The sequence below is a fragment of the Lissotriton helveticus genome, chromosome 1_1 (assembly GCF_964261635.1).
Source record: "Lissotriton helveticus chromosome 1_1, aLisHel1.1, whole genome shotgun sequence".
In the NCBI taxonomy this organism is placed as follows: Eukaryota; Metazoa; Chordata; class Amphibia; order Caudata; family Salamandridae; genus Lissotriton; species Lissotriton helveticus.
This window is the reverse complement of record NC_136057.1, coordinates 1422563817-1422585645: the sequence shown is the minus strand read 5'-3', so window position 1 is coordinate 1422585645 and position 21829 is coordinate 1422563817. Positions and strand designations below refer to the sequence as shown.

The following is a 21829-nucleotide window of genomic DNA, read 5'->3' as shown; positions in this document are numbered from 1 at the left end:
AAGTCTGATGCAGAGGCCGATGGTGTTTGATGTGCATCCGCCTGAATCACATGAACTGTACTGAATACGCAGGTTGGGGAGACTTTTCGGAAGCCTACTATAATCTCGCCGAACAATGCTTACGCATTGATTCAGCGAGACCTAAAAACAGTGGGCTAAGAATGGAGCCCTGAGGGACTCCACACTCAGATGAATAAACTTTAGATGTGGCCACATCAGAAAATATTTGAAAAGTGTGGTTGGTCAAGAAAGATACCAGCCATTTCATGGCTGCTCCTGAGATGCCAAGGGCTTGAAGGGATCGTATTAGCACGGTGTGAGACACCGTATCAAAATCAGCGCTTAGATCAAGTAATATAAGGGCTGCTGTGTCCCCCATATCCAGGCGGTGTCTCAGCATCTCCGTCACGCCTAGCAAAGTCGTCTCTGTTAAGAAACCGGCTCTGAAACCGGACTGAGAGTCATGCAAAAATTTAGAGGATTCAATAAACTGTGACAATTGGTCATTTATATGCTTTTCCAAAATTTTAGAAAAGATTGGGTGAAGAGAAATATGTCTAAAGTTGGAATGCTGGGCAGGATCAGCTTTCGCTTTCTTCAAAAGTGGAAGAATCATAGAATGCTTCCAAGCAGAAGGAATGCTTGCCTCCTGAATAGAGGCCTTAAGCAGATTCATAATTAATTCATGGACGGGTGTATCAAGTTGTTGCAGCACCCTAGAGGGTAAAATGTCCCGGGGTGAACCTGATTTTATACTGCCCAGATATTTAGTAAAATAACTCATATCTAGTAGTGACCAAGATTCTAATTTATTCGTGGATTTGGTTCTGTTGACAGCCTCCAGTTCAAGGCTTTGTTTCATAGTTATGAATGTTGGAGGGCTCCCCATCATAGCGTGAATGTTTTTAACTTTGTTCACAAAGAAGTTGGCAAGATCATTACATTGTGACTCGCCCAAAGCAGGGGGCGTGGGTAGAGTATCTGAACCTGAAAGTTTTTTTACTATTGAGAACAGTGTCCGCGGGCAATTCTGTGCCTTAGAGATGGTTTGTGCGACGTAGTTAGCACGTGTTTGTTTGCATAGTGCTTGATATTTTTTTAGGGTGTTTTTGTAATTTCTTTTGGACTCAGTGGTATAGTTTCTTCTCCAATGTCTTTCTAAGTTTTTACATTTACTCTTTTCTTCATTTAGTTGCTTCGTGAAGCAAGGTGCAGGGGAGCGGTGATTATATGCTTTCTTCTTAGAATTTGGAAGGCTGTAGTCAAATGCTTTAGTGATCCATCCTTGCATAATATCTAGGGAGGAGGTAGAGATGTGGGGAAAAGAAGGAAAACTGTTAGAAAGATGCTCATTAAGAGCTTCCATATCCAATTTATTCCAATTTCTAGATTTCTGCTGCGAGCCGGCGGTCATTAAGGGTGAGTTGTTTAGATCAGTGCACTGAAATTGAATTGCATAGTGATCTGACCAGCATTGGGGAAAAGGTGGAGAGTATTGAATATCAGACAGATTAGAAAAAATAGGATCTATTAAATGGCCTGCCTTGTGAGTAGGGCCTGTATTGCATTAGGGCAAATTCATTGCTGCAAGATCTGAGATCAGCATGCCGCTGGTAGAGCACGATGGGTTATCCAAATGTATATTAAGGTCACCCAAGACCGTGAAATTGGCCGCCTTAAAAAGATGAGGAGAAATTAATTCGGGAAAAGAGGACGCCCAAGAAGTAGGTGTTCCAGGGGGGTCGGTAAACAAGCAAGTCGGACAGAGTAAAATGAGGTGTCAGCACGAGTTTAAAAAGGCCTGCCAGCCCTTATAAGGGAGTCCATCTAGTTTGCATGAATAGGATTTTTTAAATATTATAGCAAAGCCACCCCCTATCTTAGGTTCCCTGTCAACTCTAGCTATAGAATAGTTGAGGGGGAGGGCCAAGGCTATATCTGGACCTGAGCTCGCGTGTAGCCATGTTTCTGTTAGAAACATAGCATCAGGCTGTTCACTACAAAAAAGGTCAAACATATCCAGTTTGTGTTTGGAAAGAGAACGACAATTAATATTCCAAAAAGTAAAATTCAAAACAGTGGGTTTACTACAAGTGGAGGGGCGGTGTGTAAGGGGGTCATTTACACTGTACTCTCCCTTGGAACATGATTTGTCAAATTGAAAACTACAACCATTGCATTTGGAAAACTCATCCAAAAGATCAAGGCACTCACATTTGGTTTGAGGGGGCCACGGTAATTTTCTAGCTTGCAGATTTATATATTATTGGGGCAGAGTCTTTTGAAGAGTTTAGGCCAGGGATTAGGGCCCCTGGTCCTGTTTGGGCGCGGACGGGCACAGACGGGCTCGCCTTTGGCGCGCCCGCTACGCGTTCTATGCTGCATCCGGTTTTATCGCGGAAGGTAGGGGCCGATAAAACTCCAACCTCCTCGCGACCGGAAGTGGTGCAGAGTAAGCAAAGTCCCTCCACAACAATCGGGATATACCCGCGGTGGACCGGGGACCGGGAACCGGGAACCAGCCTTTAGGCAAGTGCAAAATGGTGATGTACGTTTTAAAATGATGGCGAAGACACAGTCATTACAAAATAGCATAAAAACAATTCAGGCAAGAATATCGCTAGATAACAATAATTTTGACCGACTCAGGCTGAGAGCAGCGAGCACTTAAGTCTTTCCGCGCGCTGTAACTGTGCACTAGGTAATATTATTATCTAAAGGCAGCAATACTGCCTACTCGTAAATAAATCCAACCCAGGTAGGAAGTGGAAGTTCAATCAATGATAGCAACTTGAGCAGAAACTGCACAGTCTTTAGAAGATACATATGCCACCTACTCCTGCTAAAAGAACAATTGATGGACAGAATGCTGAACAATCTCAAACACTCACCCTAAGTCATAGATTTGGGCCCAAATCAATTGTTTTTGTGCTCACCACGCCATTCCAGTTTGGACTCACCCATAAGCCTTGACCCAGCTTCCCATGGGAAGTCTAGCCTGAACTGCCAGGCCAGGTCCTGCCTGGACCAGAAACAAGCATCCCAGGACTGGTTTCATGGTAATACCCGTCATCAACCTGGATAGCTTGAATATGATAGCATGGCGAGCAGGGCGGAATGCTGAACAATGTCAAACACTCACCCCCAGTCAGAGATCAGGGCCTAAAGCCTTCATTTGTTTTGCTCACAGCGCCATTACTGTTTGGACCAAGCCATATGCAATTTAGCCTTGACCCTGCTCCCCATGGGAAAGAGTCCAGCCCAAACTTCCAAGCCACGTCCTCCATAGACCAGAAACAAGCATCCTAGAACTGGTTTCAGGATATCACCCCTTATCCACTAGGATAGCTTGGATCCAGTGGTATGATGAGCACGAGACCCACATCTGGGCATCCCTGTCCCACTTAGGATGAAAAATGCAACAAGCATTGGAAATGCAATAGGTCTCGCACCATTAGAGTTAGTGCTTTTAGAATTGTTTATGGGGTTTTTTTGTCAATGTTTAGCATTTGTGTTTCCTGTAGCCAATGCTAAAGTATTACAAATAAAAAAAGCCATAAACATTTCTAAAAGCTCTAACTGAAATGGTCTGAGAACTATTGCACTGTGTGAGGGTGAGTGAGGGTGAGTGAGGGTGAGTGAGGGTGAGGGGTTGAGGGTGAGTGAGAGTGAGGGTGAGTGAGAGTGAGGGTGAGTGAGGGGGAGTGAGGGGGAGTGAGGGTGAGGGGGAGTGAGGGTGAGTGAGGGTGAGGGGTTGAGGTTGAGGGTGAGGTGTTGAGGGTGAGTGAGGGTGAGGGTGGGTGAGGGTGAGGATGAGTGAGGTGTTGAGGGTGAGGGTGAGTGAGGGTGAGGGGTTTTGGGTGAGTGAGGGGGAGTAGTTGAGGCTGAGTGAGGGTGAGTGAGAGTGAGGGTGAGTGAGGGGGTGAGGGGTTGAGGGTGAGTGAGTGAGGGTGAGGGGTTGAGGGTGAGTGAGGGTGAGGGGTTGAGGGTGAGTGAGGGTTTGAGGGTGAGGGGTTGAGGGTGAGTGAGGGTGAGGGGTTTTGGGTGAGTGAGGGGGAGTAGTTGAGGCTGAGTGAGGGTGAGTGAGAGTGAGGGTGAGTGAGGGGTTGAGGGTGAGGGGTTGAGGGTGAGTGAGGGGTTGAGGGTGAGGGGTTGAGGGTGAGTGAGGGTTTGAGGGTGAGGGGTTGAGGGTGAGTGAGGGTGAGTGAGGGTGAGGGTGAGGGGTTGAGGGGGAGGGGTCGAGGGGGAGGGGTTGAGGGTGAGTGAGGGTGAATGAGTGAGGGTGAGGGGTTGAGGGTGAGTGAGGGTGAGGGTGAGTGAGGGTGAGGGTGAGTGAGGGTGAGGGGTTGAGGGTGAGTGAGGGTGAGGGTGAGGCTGAGGGGTTGAGGGTGAGTGAGAGTGAGTGTTGTGAGAGAGGGGTGATGAGGCCTGGTTGTTGTGAGAGAGGGGTGATGAGTCCTGGTTGTTTTGAGGTACAGCTGATGAGGCCTGGTTGTTGTGCGCTCTGTGTATTTTCACATGGCGTTCTACATTCTTAATGGAGTGCCTGTAACTGTATATTCCACTCAGTTATCTCCAGTTGCATCTGGAGATCAACCTGGGCGGACGCCTTAGCTGTGCTGCAATAAACCTGCTTGTCTTCTTATCGTGGATTTGGCATCATTGTAATAAAGTCGTTCACTAAAAGAATTACATGAAATTACATTGGGAGATGAGGGTTGGAGGCGAGCTAGTGAGAGAAAGAAGAGGGCCGGCTTTCTGTGTGGAAATGAACACAGAACTGCAGCGGCTCCACTGTGGCGTCTGATAACAAATATTAAACATTATTTATCAGCATTGGGAGCCATTGAGAATGTAACCAGTGATTAGTGCTTATCTACTTCCATCGGATTTCCATTGTCTGCTGCGCAGCGCTCCTAGAGCAATGTTTTGTGCAGCAGGCGCTTAACAACCCCCTTCCCCATGTGTAAATGCACACGCACTATAACTCACTGCAAAGCGTTAAATGTCGCTTCGCCCAACAAATATTCATGACTTGCTGATTGTAGCGAATAAAGCAGATATAAGGCTGGAGACATTGTAGGCGGTGTGAAAAAGCTATGCTGCTTTCTGCCACGCCTATTCCTAATGCTGACATGACATTTTTCGATTACGGCCCCAGGAACGTTTTGGAACTTTGTTTCCTGTGACCGCAAAAACGCAACAGGCTGTTGAACAGCGGCCACCACTGACAGCTTCTGAATGACAGCAAAGTAAATAAAGAGATGGGCGAGCCGCGCAGAACAAAAGAAAGGCATGCTACCGCCATTATTAAAGATGAATAAAGGCACGCGCCGCCATTGTTAATGATGAAGCTACCCAACAAAAAAAAAAATGCAGTAAAACTTTCATTGAATAATTAAAATGTATCAACACATAAAAATGATCATCACTCCCCTAATTGTGCTACTAGATTGCATTAACCAGTTTCGCTGTCGGTGCCCCTCAGCTGAGATTTCAGGGAGAGTGTGTACCCACTGAAAGAACCTCCAGTAACCTCTTTCTTGTTCGTTCTCTGAGGTTCACGGCACAGGAGGACGTTAGTTACGAAGAAGCTGTGGCATGCAGTTACTGTGATTGGAACCTCTGTGCGGAGGAGCATGCGTGGGCTGCTAAAGGGGGCTGGTGGTGTGAAGGTGGCTTAATAGTCTGAAGCAGTAAGGTTAGGAACAAGGATGTAAAGGGTACAGCTACAGGAACGTGAAAGCCAGCAGCATGCTTGCCTGAGCCAGAGAAACACTCACAAAGGGAGGAGAGCAAGCATCTGTATACATTAAAGTAAGGCACCCATGAATTGGGTGCCGCTCTAAGCCAGGGAAACGCTCATTCAAATAAACAAGCGAAAGGATCGGAGACACGGCGGGTAAAATAAACAAAAAAAAAAACGAAGCCGGAGGGAAGAGAGGGGAGGGGGGAGGGGGGAGGAGAAATGCGACACGGTGGGAAGGGGAGGGGGCGGAGCGGGTCAAATCAACAAACAAGCCGAAGGGAAGAGAGGGGAGGGGGGAGGAGAAATGCGATACTAGATTGCATTAACCAGTTTCGCTGTCGGTGCCCCTCAGCTGAGATTTCAGGGAGAGTGTGTACCCACTGAAAGAACCTCCAGTAACCTCTTTCTTGTTCGTTCTCTGAGGTTCACGGCACAGGAGGACGTTAGTTACGAAGAAGCTGTGGCATGCAGTTACTGTGATTGGAACCTCTGTGCGGAGGAGCATGCGTGGGCTGCTAAAGGGGGCTGGTGGTGTGAAGGTGGCTTAATAGTCTGAAGCAGTAAGGTTAGGAACACGGATGTAAAGGGTACAGCTACAGGAACGTGAAAGCCAGCAGCATGCTTGCCTGAGCCAGAGAAACACTCACAAAGGGAGGAGAGCAAGCATCTGTATACATTAAAGTAAGGCACCCATGAATTGGGTGCCGCTCTAAGCCAGGGAAACGCTCATTCAAATAAACAAGCGAAAGGATCGGAGACACGGCGGGTAAAATAAACAAAAAAAAAAACGAAGCCGGAGGGAAGAGAGGGGCGGGGGGAGGAGAAATGGGACACGGTGGGAAGGGGAGGGGGCGGAGCGGGTCAAATCAACAAACAAGCCGAAGGGAAGAGAGGGGAGGGGGGAGGAGAAATGCGACACGGTAAACAAAGACGGACATGCACGCGCCCGTGACTTTTAAGGTCAATGCGCATGCGCATAAGCTTAATGCGCATGCGCATTGACCTTAAAAGTCACGGGCACTGCAAGGAATCGCCACGATTCCTTGCAGTGTGGATAAAGAGTGGATAACTCGCAATACTCTCGCCTTGCTCGATGCGCATGCGCATCGACAGGCGAGACCTAAAAAGAACAATTGATGAATGGAATGCTGAACAATGTCAAACACTCACACCAGACAGAGACCTGGGCCTAAATCTGTTGATTTTTTGCTCACTACGCCATTCCAGTGTTGGTTCAGCCATATGCTAAACAGTCTTGACCCCGGCTCCCCATGGAAATAAATCAGCCAGAACAGCCAGGCCAGGTACTCCCTGGACCAGAAACAAGCATCCTAGGATTGGTTTCGGGGTATCAACCCTCATGGGGATTAGGGTAAATGCTGATTTGCATTTGGTTGGGTCAGAACTAGAATGCAGTGGTGAGCTCAAAAACAATGGATTTAGACCCAGATCTCTGACTGGGGCTGAGTGTTTGACTCTGTTCAACATTCCACCTATCAATTGTTCCTATTGCATTTGTCACCTAATCCTGCTAAGCTGAAGGAAGGCAACATTTTGAGCAGGGTTTGTGCCCCAGTACCAGGAGTTAGCTTAGTCAATGGGATTCATGTGTGTGAATCTCAAATTTTCAAACTGAAAAAACAGTGGACTGAAGGGTGGAGGGGTGAGATGACGAAGGTTCAGAATGGACAGTCATTACTGATTTGCATTTGGTGGGCCTAGGTTTAGAGTGGCACAGTGGCCGTAAACCACTAGGTTGAAATGCTACCAATTGCACTGGTAAGACTACTTTCAAGCATTCATCCTAACACCTGTTAGATTGCCAATACTACTCCTGGAAACTTGAGTGGCACAGCTTTCCAAGCCTACTACTGCCATGGTTAGTGAATTCCAAGAAAATTGTAAATTTGCACCCATTCATGGGGCAGATTTACTACTTTTTAGGAAAGCTGGTATCGATGTATATTTCTGATGCACAAAATGAACAAGTTAAAGGTCCTTAGTGAAATGAGAACAAGAAAAGCTGGCACAGACATAGCAGACCCGACTCGGAGCCCGCACACCTTACTATCAAGCTAAGAAAGCATTTGGGCAATGTCACACTCAAAAAAACCTCTAAAGCAATGTCCCTGCCTGTCACACCTAAGCATGGTAGTTCTCCCTGGTAATTCAGGACTATGGTCACGCACAGAAAAAAACAAAGGTGGTGATGGACGGAGCGTTGACAATACAAACACTCACCTCCAGTCAACTGATCTGGGTTTAATCCATCACCGTTCTTTGGCTTGGCAGTTCGGGCTGGACTGTTCCCATGAGGCACAGGGTCAGACTGATTTGCATACGGCCATGTCTGAACTGGGGTGGCAGAGTGGGCTAAAGAACGGTGATGGATTAAACCCAGATCTTTTGACTGGGTGCGAGTGTTTGATTGGTTCAGATGCTCCGTCCATCACCACCCCCTTTTGTACCGCTTATGGTCACGCACAACACAATAACCTGGATACCCTGCCCTGGGATCACTTGCTTAAATGTATTTTCACAGCATCCAATCTTCTTCTTCACTGCTGCAAGAAGCCTTGATGATTGAGTTGTTCAATCTGTGGTTGTGGACAGATCCCCATTGTTCCAGTCTTCTGACTTTACAAATCATTTTACTAAGTGACTGACTGAATCATGTACTAACACCCTGCCATCCTGAGTCACAAATGTAGGTGGGCATGCCAGCAAATGAATGGGGTGAACCAAGGGCCAGGACTTGGCTCTAAGAGGTGGTGCACGAGCCAAGCCATCAAAACATTTGACCTGTATATCATGCAACAAACAATGTAAAATATGATATGCTCTTCAAAATGCAAAAAAGAACACTTCAGCATTTCACCGTAGTACATCATATCACTGCATAGACAGACATTTATTAAAAGCGAGTTTTTAAACATGATCTTAGAAACAATATTGGCTTGTCTCAAGCAATTCCATTAGTGAACTAAGCGGCAAGAGTGTAGTCATGTAACTCTCCACATGGCCTACTTGCTTATTATGGAAGGAGCAACATTACAGTCTATTCGGAGTCTTTGTCTCTCCTGTTGTCCATGAAAGGTCACTGTTTTGTCTTGTATTATTGTTGCAGAGAGCAGAAAATCCAGCTTAGAAATAGCAGACCAAATACCAAGCCCTAAATGCATTATTTGAGGGGTGGAGGGGAGTCACACCAACTCTCCCCCCCCCCCACAAAAAAAAAGTTACACCCATGCCAAGCCCTTCTTGAGGAGATCATGATGGCTCCCAATGGCAGATGATAATCATTCTGGCAAGCCCTAGTTGGGTCATGGCTCAGACCCGAGCCAGACTGCTGCCCTGCCATGTTTTCTGTTTTATGTGCTGCAACCTCTCTTCCCTGGGAAAGGTGCACAGACTGTGGTTATCCACCATCGCTCCAACAGATTGTATGGCTTCATAGGGAAGCAGAGAATACTTCTGGGAGTTATTGGAGTGGCATAATCTGTGCATAAGCATGGTCACAGATTTTGGAGTGCTGCACTGTCATGTCTGGGTACGATGGTTTCACAAGCCAGTCGTCCAGGTGTGGACACAGGTGAATACTCTGATGATGCCGATGAGCTACTGCCACAGCCATCACATTTGTCAACACTCTGGGGGCAGAGGAAAAGCCAAATGGCAGTGCAACAAACTGGTAGTGTTTACCCCTTGCCACAAATCTCAGATGCTGTCCGCTACCATGTATGGGTAAAAGCGTAGATAAGGGCTGCATCACAGGCTGAGACTGTTGGCACTGTTTGTGAGCCTGGTGACCATCGCTGGTACAGAGATTACACTGGCACAGGTGACCAGGAGCAGCGCGATTCCCACGCTGGAATAGGACAGGCGGGCCATACCCACAGCCAAAAATCATAATTGATTTATTGACAAAGGAATAATTGTATATATTCAATTCATTGTGAAAAAATATTGGCTTTGGATTGCTGAAGATTCATTACAGCATCTTTCGAATCATTTATGTTTTGTTGTTAGTCGCTGTGGCTTGTAGTGGATTGAGTGATGTATGAATGAAGATTGAATGGTGAGTAAGTTGTATAAACACTGTAAATATTCAATGAGTTTGTAAGCACTGTATATGATATTTGTTGTGCACACCAGGTTTTTAACATTTGTAGAATATTTGTGAAAATTACTTTCAAAATAGAAGTGTTCAATTGAAAATATAAAGAAATTAAAATAAATGGAATTCAATTAACATATAGTTTCATTCGTATGTTCATGCAACCAACGTTCAATTTGGAAATTAGTGGCATTTGCAACTTTTTTGTTTATTATACCCACACCGGCACAGCAGCCTACTGGCAGACAATCCCTTGTGTACCGGGAGGAAAGTGTGCCCTACAACAGGGACTACATGGACACAGGAGACCTCTCGCTCCAGAGGCCATGGAGATCCCCTCGCTGGAACAGGACAGCAGGCCCCTACCAGCACCGGTGCTAGGAGCACATTGGCTCAGGCCAGGGATCTCATGTGCCAGGTCACATGGAGTGCACTGGCACGCAGGTGAGGCTCATGTACCAGGGAGATTCCTCCCCTCCACACACACACACAAACTAGACCTCATGGGGCTGGGAGATTCCACCATCGGGAGTACACTAACCCAGGAGGTCTGGCGTGCAGGAGTAGGGAGATTCTTCACAAGTAGTAGGTTGGCATTGGGGACCGGGAACCAACATAGCTCTAAGTAATGTGGGCGAATGACAGGGAGACTCCTGCACTGGGACAGGAAAAACACGCACACGGGTCCTTGAGAAGGCCGACTGGATGTGGTTGAGGAAGCTGATGCATGGATTAGGAAAGCAACAATGGGACAGGAGCCGCATTGGCGCAGAATCCGAAGGGACACTGGGACAATGACGCCACTAGAGGCCTGGGAGAAACGGACTCACGCACAGCTAACAACCAACACACCCGCGTGGGAGGCAGGGGGCAGGAGGCAAGATCCGAGCTCGCCGCTCCTCCTAGAGCGCCCCCACAGAGCCACACATCTGATCCCAGGAGAACTTTAAACGCTCTGATGCTTCCGCGATGTGGTTTTGTGGAGATTTACGAAAACCCACAAATTAAAATAATAATAATAAATAAATAAATAAAAAACTGCTGACGCCTGTTTGCACGCCCCGCCGCCATCAGTGCCGAGAGTCCAAAGAGTTAGCGCTCAGCCAGCTATAAAAACACGCATAATCACAGCATTACATTATGGCTTTCTGTGAGATATTCGGAAACCCTCAAACCATCACCTTATGCCGCCTTTAAAACGGTGTCTTGAGGGCAAGTGTCCGTAAAACAACCATAAAAGAGACTAGCAATGTGCACAGGCGACTGTCGTGGTGATCACGCGACGGGTATACGCAAGGGACCTTGGGGCACCCCCCACCCCACCCACCCCCCGTTTACTTGTCAAGATGATATTGTGCCGTACAATGTTCTGCCGTTGAGACAGTAGATGCGCCCCAGATTATCTCTGCCTATATTCAAAGGTTAATGAGTCGTCCTCAATTCTTGGAAAGCGCGTGAGTGACGGCGGGTAGAATCCACATTTTACTTTTGGGCAGTTTCATATCGGGGTAATCGTGGCCGCGGACCTCGGAGAGCTTCACAACAGTCACCTTTTCGGTTTTCTTATAACACTGGAACTTTCGCCGGGATTTAGAACATCCAGTGCAGGCTCGGGGTCGAACCCGATATCGCGTTACATGGTTGGCATTTGGAGCCACATCGCCTGACGTGAAAGCTCGGCTCGTTCCGGGCTCGAAGTTCCATGAAGTCCTCGCGCCAAGCCAGACCTAAACATTTGGCTCGAGCTTATTAAACAATAAACACAATCTGAGAACGGCCCATCTTTAAGTCAAATATAGACTTTTTTTTTTTTTACAGTTTCTCCTGCAAAAGAAAGATATGTCGGAGCGCACATTCAATAAAACAAACTTAGAAGCGTGTGTTAATCAGTACATATTAATTTAATGCTTTTAAAAACTTAAATTATGACATACAACATCCTTCAAAAGCATAATAAATAGACTTTAAAAAACTACTATGTACACTCGAAATTAACAAGTTATGCAATTCATTTGTGGAGAACGTTGGTGTGAGAAAGAAAAATTAACAGGGACGAGTTACGCCAACAGTACAACGACTATGCTTCACAAAGAGGGGAGTGCCATGTTTTGGGATTTGTGAGCCACACCTGCGGGGCACAGCTTGCCCAATCGCAACCTACCACACCCTAGCGCTTCGGAATGACTTGCCACTGAGGGAGAGGCAACACTTATGCAGCAGGTTTTCCCTGCCAAGCAAAACCAGGAACAGCGGCTGACTAGACAGGCAAGCACAGCTGGAGCAGCAACTCGCTGTCGCAACTTGTGTCCCCATAGTGGCAAGCTAGAGAGTTTCTATTTTTAAGTATTCTCTGCCACAAAGCGATTAAGCAAGCTCTGCTGTTTAATTACAGAAATTGGTTCATTGAAATCACTGCCATGGTTAGAAAGGGAAGTGATAAGGTTTTTAATCACAAACTAAATGTACAGAAAAACTTAGATTGGCAAACATATTTTATGCATTGCCTGAAAGCCGTTGCCATATTGGCAGCGTTTCCTGTGGTGCATGCATTTAGAGAACATGGCATCGAGTAGAAGTGTGTGCTACAGTGGGGCAGCCATGTTGTTTTTGTTTTAGTCAATCTATAGAAGACACAAGTGCTGCGACGGCAGGCAGTTAACTTGCCAACTGCAGAGGAGGGCAAGAGGCAGTGTTGTAAGTCAGGTAATTTCTTCGGCGAGGACCGACCTTCAGAGCACCAGCTCCTTACGTCGGCAAAAAAGCGCATTGATAACTCAGCGAGCAGACAAGGATTACCTTCGAAGGTTAAAGGAAACTGTACCTTTTATCGGAATCAACGGAGTGCACTGCCTATTACAGGCACGTAACATCCAAAGTGCTCTTCATAAAACACATAAACACCAAGATCACAGGGCAAGGTCCAGCCCTACCCTGTGGCCTTCCAAAGCCATCCTCGTCGTGGACTTCAAACCAAGTGACATGGCATCGGCCAGATCAGGACTCGGGATAGAGCATCTTCTTGCCAGGAAGTACCTCACAGGCAGCTGCCCCCACTAAGTAAATACAACGCAGGAGGTACAATCTAGACGAGCTGACGTGGCAAAAATGTTTATACATTGGCTGGAATTCATTGATACCAATGGGCTGTTGTACGAATAACTTATCTTAAGGCAACTGGGAGTGGGCCGTGTAGTTACAAATATTTTAAAGGAAGTGTTGACTTAGAAAGCTGATACAAGGGAACTCGTGGTATCAGGGAAGTCAAGATTAATTTTGGAGACCAAGTTGGATGTAGGGTGAGGCAGAGAAAGGGGCTAGCCTGATTGTATAAGTGCCATGCATGCAGAGCACTAATCAAACGTGGACACAAACTAGGCAACACATTTTGTTCAGCATATAATACAGCATCGTTGTAGCAGGCTGTAGGAAGTTGGAAGGCTGAAATCACCTTTGTGGATCACTGTAACGGTTAACATTAAAAGAACCACAAACAACGAAAACATGAACATGGAAAAATACAAAGAAACAAGAACCAGCGGAGAGTAGGGAACCGTTAAACCAGGAGCTGAACCAAGCTAACCGATGCATGGGGTGGCGGGGCTACTGTGAAAACATAGCAGCAGATACCAAGACCTTCTTAATGCTCTGCCACTAAGTCCAGACACAGGCTTGTCTCCAAATGGTTATGCAATACAAGAGGAACATGAGAATAGAGACCGTACTGAACACAAAGCTTCCCTAAACCCCACTCAACTTCCGCTACGTTAGCAAAGAGAGGTGCTGCTCCAAAATGGCAACCACCCGGGGCCCAGCAAAACGTCTCGCTAGATCAAGTGCAGTCAGACCCTCAGTGTCCTGTTGCTGCAAGTTAGAGTCTGCTGACAGAAAAAGAACAACATCCTCGTGGCCTTCACGGACGGCCAAGTGGATGGGCAGTGAGCCATGACAATCGGGCACATTGATGTCGGCACCATGCTCCACCAGAAGCTGTAGTGTCTCAAGGAAGCCAGTACGCGCTGCATCGTGGGCTGGGGTGGTGCCATTGTAATCCTGGATGGTGACACTAGCCCCCTGTTTCAATAGTTCCCTGGCTACAGAAGGGCTGCCGAACATCATCACCTGGACATGAGAAGGAAAAGAGAGGGGTGATTAAAGGGGAATATCCAGTTTATATTGCGTAGTATAAATGCACTTGCGATCTTTGTGAGTGATCTAAGTGACACACAAAGACATACTTTGATTTTTCTAACATTTGTTATTTCTTAGACTTGCACACCTAAAATAGTCTTCAGGTTGAAAATGGAAATGATTTGTGCACATGAATAAACTAAAAAAACAACAATGCTAAAGCTCTAGTCTGAATTCACTTCATTACATGCCTGTGCCATGCCCGGGCCATCCCCATCTCACCCAGACCAATGGCTTCCGGTCTTCCTTGTATTTACTTCTGGCACCTACCTACACCCTGCCCTGATCCATCATAAACCCCGACACCAGAATCTACAACTCACATCAATGACCCACCCTGGCACCTTACCTGAAGAGCTGTCTTCCCAAAGCGGTTGATGGAGTCTGGATGCACCAGTTCGTCGTACAGCAGACGACGGACCTCCGGGACATCACCCCGAGCAGCTGCACTGGTCAGCTGGTCACCAGCTGTAATCTCCCCGTCCAGCAGCATGGAGAGCTGTGGCCACCGGAGCCCAAGACCAAGAGAGAACCTGAGACGGAAGAGATGAGCAATGAGTGAACGACTGATCAGAACCACAAATTCAAAAATAATGGGCCAGGAGCTACATTTTCCTTATCTGTCAATGCATCCTAAGTCCTAAGCATATGGACTGGACTGTAAGGCTGAGGGATCTCTGAAGATAGTGTACTGAGATGAGAGGAGAAGTAATCTCCATCAGGATCCAAGATTATATTTCCCCAACTTTGGTATAAGGGACATCTTTAAAATGTATTAGATTCATACACCTTAAAACAAGACACTCAGTCCAAATAAATGGCAGAAAATCCACATTTTGCAATTCATGCAGACCCTAAAACACATAATGACCAGAACTGGCAACTTTGGAACTGGGAAACAAAGTTTGAATCTCTGTGTCGGCTCAACATCCTGTGTTCTGGGCAAATCACTCCGTGTCTACCAAAAATGAATGTGTCCATCTGTAATGTAACTGGTGGTCATGTAATGCGATTCAATACCGTCGAGTTTGTGCTATATTAAACTGCAAAAATATAAAAAATAAATATTACATCACACTACCCAAAACATTAACCTGCTCAACTTCCCACAATTAAACCAAAACCCATACAAACTCTTCCCTGGCACGAACATAAACCAGTCATAGCTACCAAACAGGGCAGCCTGCCAGCCCTCGACTGGGCAATCAACTTTCCTCCACCTAGCGCTCCAACCAGCTCTGTTTGGCAGCCGCTCCCCTGTACAAACCAACCAGCCCTAACTCATTTGGCAAACAAACCACCTAGCTGCTCCAAACACCCTCCAACCAATACCCCTACAGGCAAATTAACCAGCTCTCAACAGGTAAGCCAAAACCTTACCTACCCTCAACAAACACCACAACTAGCTGCCCTCAATAAAACCAGCCAGCATCACCCCGTCCCTATTCGGCAAATGCATCCCAGCTCACAACTGTCAATCCAACTAGCTAGCTGCCAAATAGCACAAGACCCTTGCTCCCGTCAATTATTCCCCACTGGCAAGTTAACCAGCTAAACATCAGACCACTAGTAAAATCAACCAGCCTTCTCATTGCAGGTTGTCAAAACTGTAAACCATCGAGCTCTCATATGTCAAGCTAGTTCGCCACAGCCACACAAGGCAAACCAACAATCCAGTCCGAACCACCCGCGAAATAAAGCGGCACATACATACATGCCAACAACACACCAGTCTTTTCGAACGTCATTAAACGGAGTAACGATGTGCCATTTACAGAAAAAAAAATGCAAATAAATGAGGCAACCAACACACGAAGGCTCCAAATCTGAAAAGTCCATTTTAAAAACGCCCAAGTCTCGGCTGTGTGAAACCCCCCCGAGGCATTAGTTTAATGTCCTTTGTACTGGTGTCTTTGACATGGGCACATCACAAGAAAGCAACTCGTTAACTTGGATTAGTTTCAGAAACATAAATATTAGGTACTGTGAATTGGGACTGTGTATTTGCTCCGTTTTAGTCAGTTGTTGCGACTACTTAAGTTGGAGGGAGGGAGTTGGCTGTGGAGTTCTATCAATGAATCCCTGCTATCGTCCAGTTCAAGGCAAACGGTAATCGCCGCTGACGGGTAACTGCGGAGTGGTGGGCTTGAGGAGGAAATCCCACAGAGCGGTTGTTTCGGGTAGAGGCTGTCACTATCGCCTGCAGTGTGAATCACCCCACTGTGGCGATTGTCAGATTATGCTGGGTGCGGCTATTTGGTGCATTTAACGACCGAGGCATTAAGGCAACCTCCGGGGGCTGCCAGGGGAAACTGCGAAGGGGATGTAAACGATCTCTAACCGGGTGGGAGTCCGCGAGGAACCCCTGCTAGGTACGGGAGGGGAAGACATTTTAAAGGGAAAGGGTCAGCCTATAGTGGGATATCGAGTCACTGACACAGGCTCAGATGAGGTATTCGCATAACCTCTGCTGGAGTGAGGGTGTGGGGGCGGGTAGAATTAAGCCCTAATAAGGAGGGGGTCCTCATTTATTTTTTGCAGTTTATGCTATATAAAACGGCAAACAAAACTAACTAGACCCGAATACATGAGCTCCAGTTACATTACACCAGGTTATATTCATTTTGTTTTTAGAGAGCCAGGGATATGACGTGATTTGCGCATAATTAGAGGGTGTTGAGCCGACGGCGAGACTCGAACCCTAGTTCCCCAGTTCCAAAGTTCCTCATTTTGTGGCGCTCTCCTGCGACTCCTGTTTGGGGGGAGGGGTCGGTGAAGAACGGTTCTTGGTATCCACGGTTAGGGGCTGTCAGGAGAAAGCTCTGCTGGGGTTGTCCTCGCGTTAATCCCTGCTAAGAAGATATCGACTAAAGCAGGTCGGAAGGTCTTAAATGACCCCTTTGCTGGAAAGTTGAAGGGGGCGGCGGGGGAGGGGTCAAGAAGAATGTCCTGGTGACCACTAAGGAGCGGTCTTCTAGACCCTGCTGGGTGAGGCTGGTAGGTGTGGTGGTGCTACCTGCTCGGAATGGGTGTGGGGCGATCAGGATAAATCCCTGAGGTATCCCATATTAGATTTTCTTATTTCGGGGGTGAGGGGGAATTCTGTGGGTTGTCAGAAGAAAGCACTGTTCTCGGGTGGAGTCTCGGATGTACGCCAGAAGGGTGTCGTAAATAAATAAATATTTTAAAAAATTGTGGAGGGTCTATCAGATGCATCCTCACCCCAGCAGAATAGAGTTTGTGTCACAACATATCCAAATGTAGGAGTAAAAGATGATCTGCACGGGGAGAACTCCCCAGGGGCTGTCAAGTGCATTTGTTGTGCGAGGCTATCACACAACTGCTGCTAGTAAGAGGGGGAGGTTGGTATAAACATCTGTAGAGGGTGGTACACCGGGAAGGGTCTCGGCGCCTCCTCTAGTAATGCGATCATTCTCTCAGTCAGCCAGCGTCACCTCACCTCCCCTCACCTTACTTGCACTCCCTCGGAGCCCCGCCCCCTTCGTTGGGGGCTTCCAGAAGACGCCCGTTATCGCCAACGCCGCGGGTGTTCGAGGATTCCGACGGACGCTCGCCCCTTCGGCTCCAAGCCCCGAGGGTTGTCCGTGAAGCGCAGCCTCTTGTTGTCTGTCAGCGCTAGCCGAGCCGGCTTCTCGCCCTATTGACTCGGGCAGGGTGCCGCATCACGTGACCTGTCACACCCACGTGGGGGAGGGTTGACAGGTTCCCCGTGTGCCTTTTGTTATTTTACGAAACAGATACTAAGTAGCCCAATAGGAGGCCGACCTCGGGCCTCGCGGTGAAGGCGGGGACACACCATCCCCAGCATCCAATCACAGGATGTCTCCACGGCTTGCTTGTTTTTCTGCGTTTAAAAGGCTTGGCTGGCAACATAAAAGAGGGATTGGGAAAGGCTGACAGATAGGCGGAAATGAATATAAGAGCCATCTTGGAATGTGCCAATCACTTACGAATAGATAGGGCAATTATGCACATATTATAATATTTTGCAGCATTAATATCACAATAATCACTAATGAAGTACTTTAAGAAAAATATGTCACAATTTTAATGATTTAATTACATGTATTGTGACGCATATGAAAGCATTAGAACATACTTTTTGTTGTAACTAACCGGCGTCTGTTGGAAGAAATAGAGAGTTTGTTTCGTTTTTAGAAGAAAATCCGTGATCATTATTGGTCTTTACACTCGTGTCAAACTCGGAATAAGTTTTTTAGTCGAGGTGGGCGCCGTCTGGCTCATTCAGTTGGTGATTGGATAGTGCGCTGGCCAATAGTAAGTGGGACCGCGCAGGCAGCGTGACGGAGGCGGAGTTTGCAACGGTTTTTGAAAAAGGGAAAGAGCGGGAAGGAGGGCAAGGGTTGAGGTGAGGTGTAGGCAGTGTTCAGGTCGTTTGGAGGCTACGCGCTCTATGCCGGCGGTTGAACCTCCGCTGACACTGGAAGCTACTCATTTTCTCCACGCAGAGAAAACGTGCCATATTGTCGCAACGTTTCGTTACCCGATAAGGCCGTTAAGTTAATAATTTCAATTATGTTAATATACATTTGACAGCAAGAACGGCTATTTTACTTAATTTTGAATTTCCCTTTCTTCTCTCCATACTCTTATAATTCTACCTGTTCATAACATGCTGCTTATCCCCCTTGCCAATCGGGCTCACATTTTGATGATCTTGCTTCATATTCTAATGTTCAGGTCAAAATTTAAGGACACTGACAAGGGAGATTTTCAGACAAATAGTGAATATTTAATTAATTATTGCTTCCCAGACGTTTTAAGACCACAAACACATTAGTCTTTCTTTCTGTTTTTTCTGTTGTGTGGTTGCTTTCTATGCTGTCCTTCTTTGCCAAAGCGCCGGGACGCTCCTTTGGAGTTGCCGTGCGCTATAAAAGAAATAAAGTAACATAACATAACATTTTTAGAACAGCAACCTTTAGCTGCATGCACATCTATCTTTGGCTCAATGGTTAGAGCGGCAGACCCTGATGCAGAGGTCTAGCCCGGGACCAGGGTTCAATTCCCGGGTCTTGGGCTCAAAAATTCCACGGACCTGATAATTCTCGCCTAGTTGCCTCTTCCAATCATGGAGTCCCACTCTGCAACTCTGGGCAATAGTTTGCTTAATCTCCACAATGGCCCCCACAACGCTAAGGATGCCTGGCCTCCACCTTGGGGGTGCCCAGGAGTGGACACCTCACAGGGACAGCCAGGATGGGTTCCACAGCGGTATTCGTACAAGCGCCTTGAGACCCTTGCGGGTGAGTAGTGCGCTATACAAGTATCAATTTACATTTTTTGACATTTCTTTAATGGGCAAGAGGTGAGGGGGATATTTGAACGTCACTAAATCACACTGCTTTAAAAGGAAATCTAGACGTCTACGTAGTTTCTCTTTAGAGTGCCTGTTTGCTCATAGGAAGTGCTGGTGATCTGCCATTAAATGTCTTGTAGTAACGCTGAGAAGTACAAGTACTCTCCCTCTCAAATGAAAAAAGTGCAGGTACTCAATACAGGACACTACCTGCCTATTTAAAGCACTGCTAAATCATCATTTGGTAGTGCATTGTTACTTACAGACAGCATATTTTCCATAGAAATGGCCACTAATTTTTTCAAGAAGCTTTATTCGATATTCAATAATGAATTCATAAAAGCATACAAGTTAAAAAGAAACAACAATCGCAGCATATCGCAGAAATACAGAAAAATAAAAACATACAAGGTTAAAAAAGCGGGCAGATCCGGATTGAATAAAAAACAAGTGCTTTAAGCGCTATATAAATATACAAAAATGGAAAGCTTTACATTGAATTTCTGAACCTAATCAATAATTTAAAAAAGCTAGACATAGCCTGAGCCACAGAAACGTTTTCCAGCTGTTGCAATCTGACATAGGCTATTCTGCAAGAGCGGTGGCCCCATGCTTTAAGGATTGGTTTCAAAATAATCCTCCGGGAAACAACATAAAACTTACAAAATAAAATACAGTGTAGGTTTGATTGAGGGGATAAATCATCACAGGGGCAGGTGGGCAAATCCCTCGACCAAGTGTTACAAGATGGAAAAGTGATAATACGAAAGAATGTTCCAAACCTGAACCGTGTTAATAACATTCTTGAGTAACAGGTTAGATCACTTACGAGATACAGTTGAGGCCCTGGATTAATAGTAATTTCCTGAAAGGCCAAGACTGTTTTTAAGTTTTTCTATGGACCATCTTTTATTGGTTAAATGATTCATGGCAAGTTGTTTCAATGATTTTCTAGTGATCATTTCCATACTAAGCGGTCTAGAAAAAAACTCAGGATGGCCCAGTTCGATCATCAGGGATTGCTCGTGGGACAGCCATTTTATATTTCTAACACCATCTAAGGTAAGACAGCCAGAAATTAAGTTGCAATTAAAAGCTGTCTCCGGGGTGACCCACACCTTGTGCCATAAAAGGATGGGTGCAATTTTTATAGTGTCAGAAATAAAAGGTAATCCTAATTCAATATGGGTAAGGTAGTTTGCTGAAGATTTAGGGACCCCTAGCAGATATCTGAGGTATTGATTTTCAATTAATAGACGCCCTTGCGAATTGAAGCACTCCTGAACCCAACAGCGGCACTGTGAAAGTTACAGCGGCATTTTTAAGGACCCAGCCTACCTCTCGCCGCACCCGCTCCGCGGGTGCCGCATCGTTTGTCTGGACACCGGGGCACAGCCAGGGGAGACTGCAGCAGGTTTACCGGGTGAGTGCGGTCAGCGGGGCTGCGAGCGTGCAGGGGACTCCATTTCCCAGGAGTCCCTGCTAGACCATCTGCCAACTTCCGGTCCGCTCTCCCCGCTGCCGCCCCCCGCCCCCCTGCAGTATTTAAGACTCTTCCACTCCTCCACCTGTGGGACGCCCTTGCGAATTGAAGCACTCCTGAACCCAACAGCGGCACTGTGAAAGCTACAGCGGCATTTTTAAGGACCCAGCCTACCTCTCGCCGCACCCGCTCCGCGGGTGCCGCATCGTTTGTCTGGACACCGGGGCACAGCCAGGGGAGACTGCAGCAGGTTTACCGGGTGAGTGCGGTCAGCGGGGCTGCGAGCGTGCAGGGGACTCCATTTCCCAGGAGTCCCTGCTAGACCATCTGCCAACTTCCGGTCCGCTCTCCCCGCTGCCGCCCCCCGCCCCCCTGCAGTATTTAAGACTCTTCCACTCCTCCACCTGTGGGACGCCCTTGCGAATTGAAGCACTCCTGAACCCAACAGCGGCACTGTGAAAGCTACAGCGGCATTTTTAAGGACCCAGCCTACCTCTCGCCGCACCCGCTCCGCGGGTGCCGCATCGTTTGTCTGGACACCGGGGCACAGCCAGGGGAGACTGCAGCAGGTTTACCGGGTGAGTGCGGTCAGCGGGGCTGCGAGCGTGCAGGGGACTCCATTTCCCAGGAGTCCCTGCTAGACCATCTGCCAACTTCCGGTCCGCTCTCCCCGCTGCCGCCCCCCGCCCCCCTGCAGTATTTAAGACTCTTCCACTCCTCCACCTGTGGGACGCCCTTGCGAATTGAAGCACTCCTGAACCCAACAGCGGCACTGTGAAAGCTACAGCGGCATTTTTAAGGACCCAGCCTACCTCTCGCCGCACCCGCTCCGCGGGTGCCGCATCGTTTGTCTGGACACCGGGGCACAGCCAGGGGAGACTGCAGCAGGTTTACCGGGTGAGTGCGGTCAGCGGGGCTGCGAGCGTGCAGGGGACTCCATTTCCCAGGAGT

General features: G+C 47.3%; 1 protein-coding gene across 1 annotated transcript; it reads right to left on the bottom strand.

Annotated features, from left to right (window-relative positions):
• Positions 1-11748: 11748 nt before the first annotated feature.
• On the bottom strand, positions 11749-17759 carry LOC144826735 (cyclin-dependent kinase 4 inhibitor D-like). Its single transcript, XM_078685297.1, has 3 exons — positions 17525-17759; positions 14404-14587; positions 11749-13985 (listed from the first exon to the last, which is right to left on the bottom strand). Exons 2-3 carry the CDS (start codon positions 14545-14547, stop codon positions 13626-13628), a joined length of 504 nt encoding a protein of 167 aa, XP_078541423.1. The 5' UTR covers positions 14548-14587; positions 17525-17759; the 3' UTR covers positions 11749-13625.
• Between the last annotated feature and the right edge of the window lie 4070 nt (positions 17760-21829).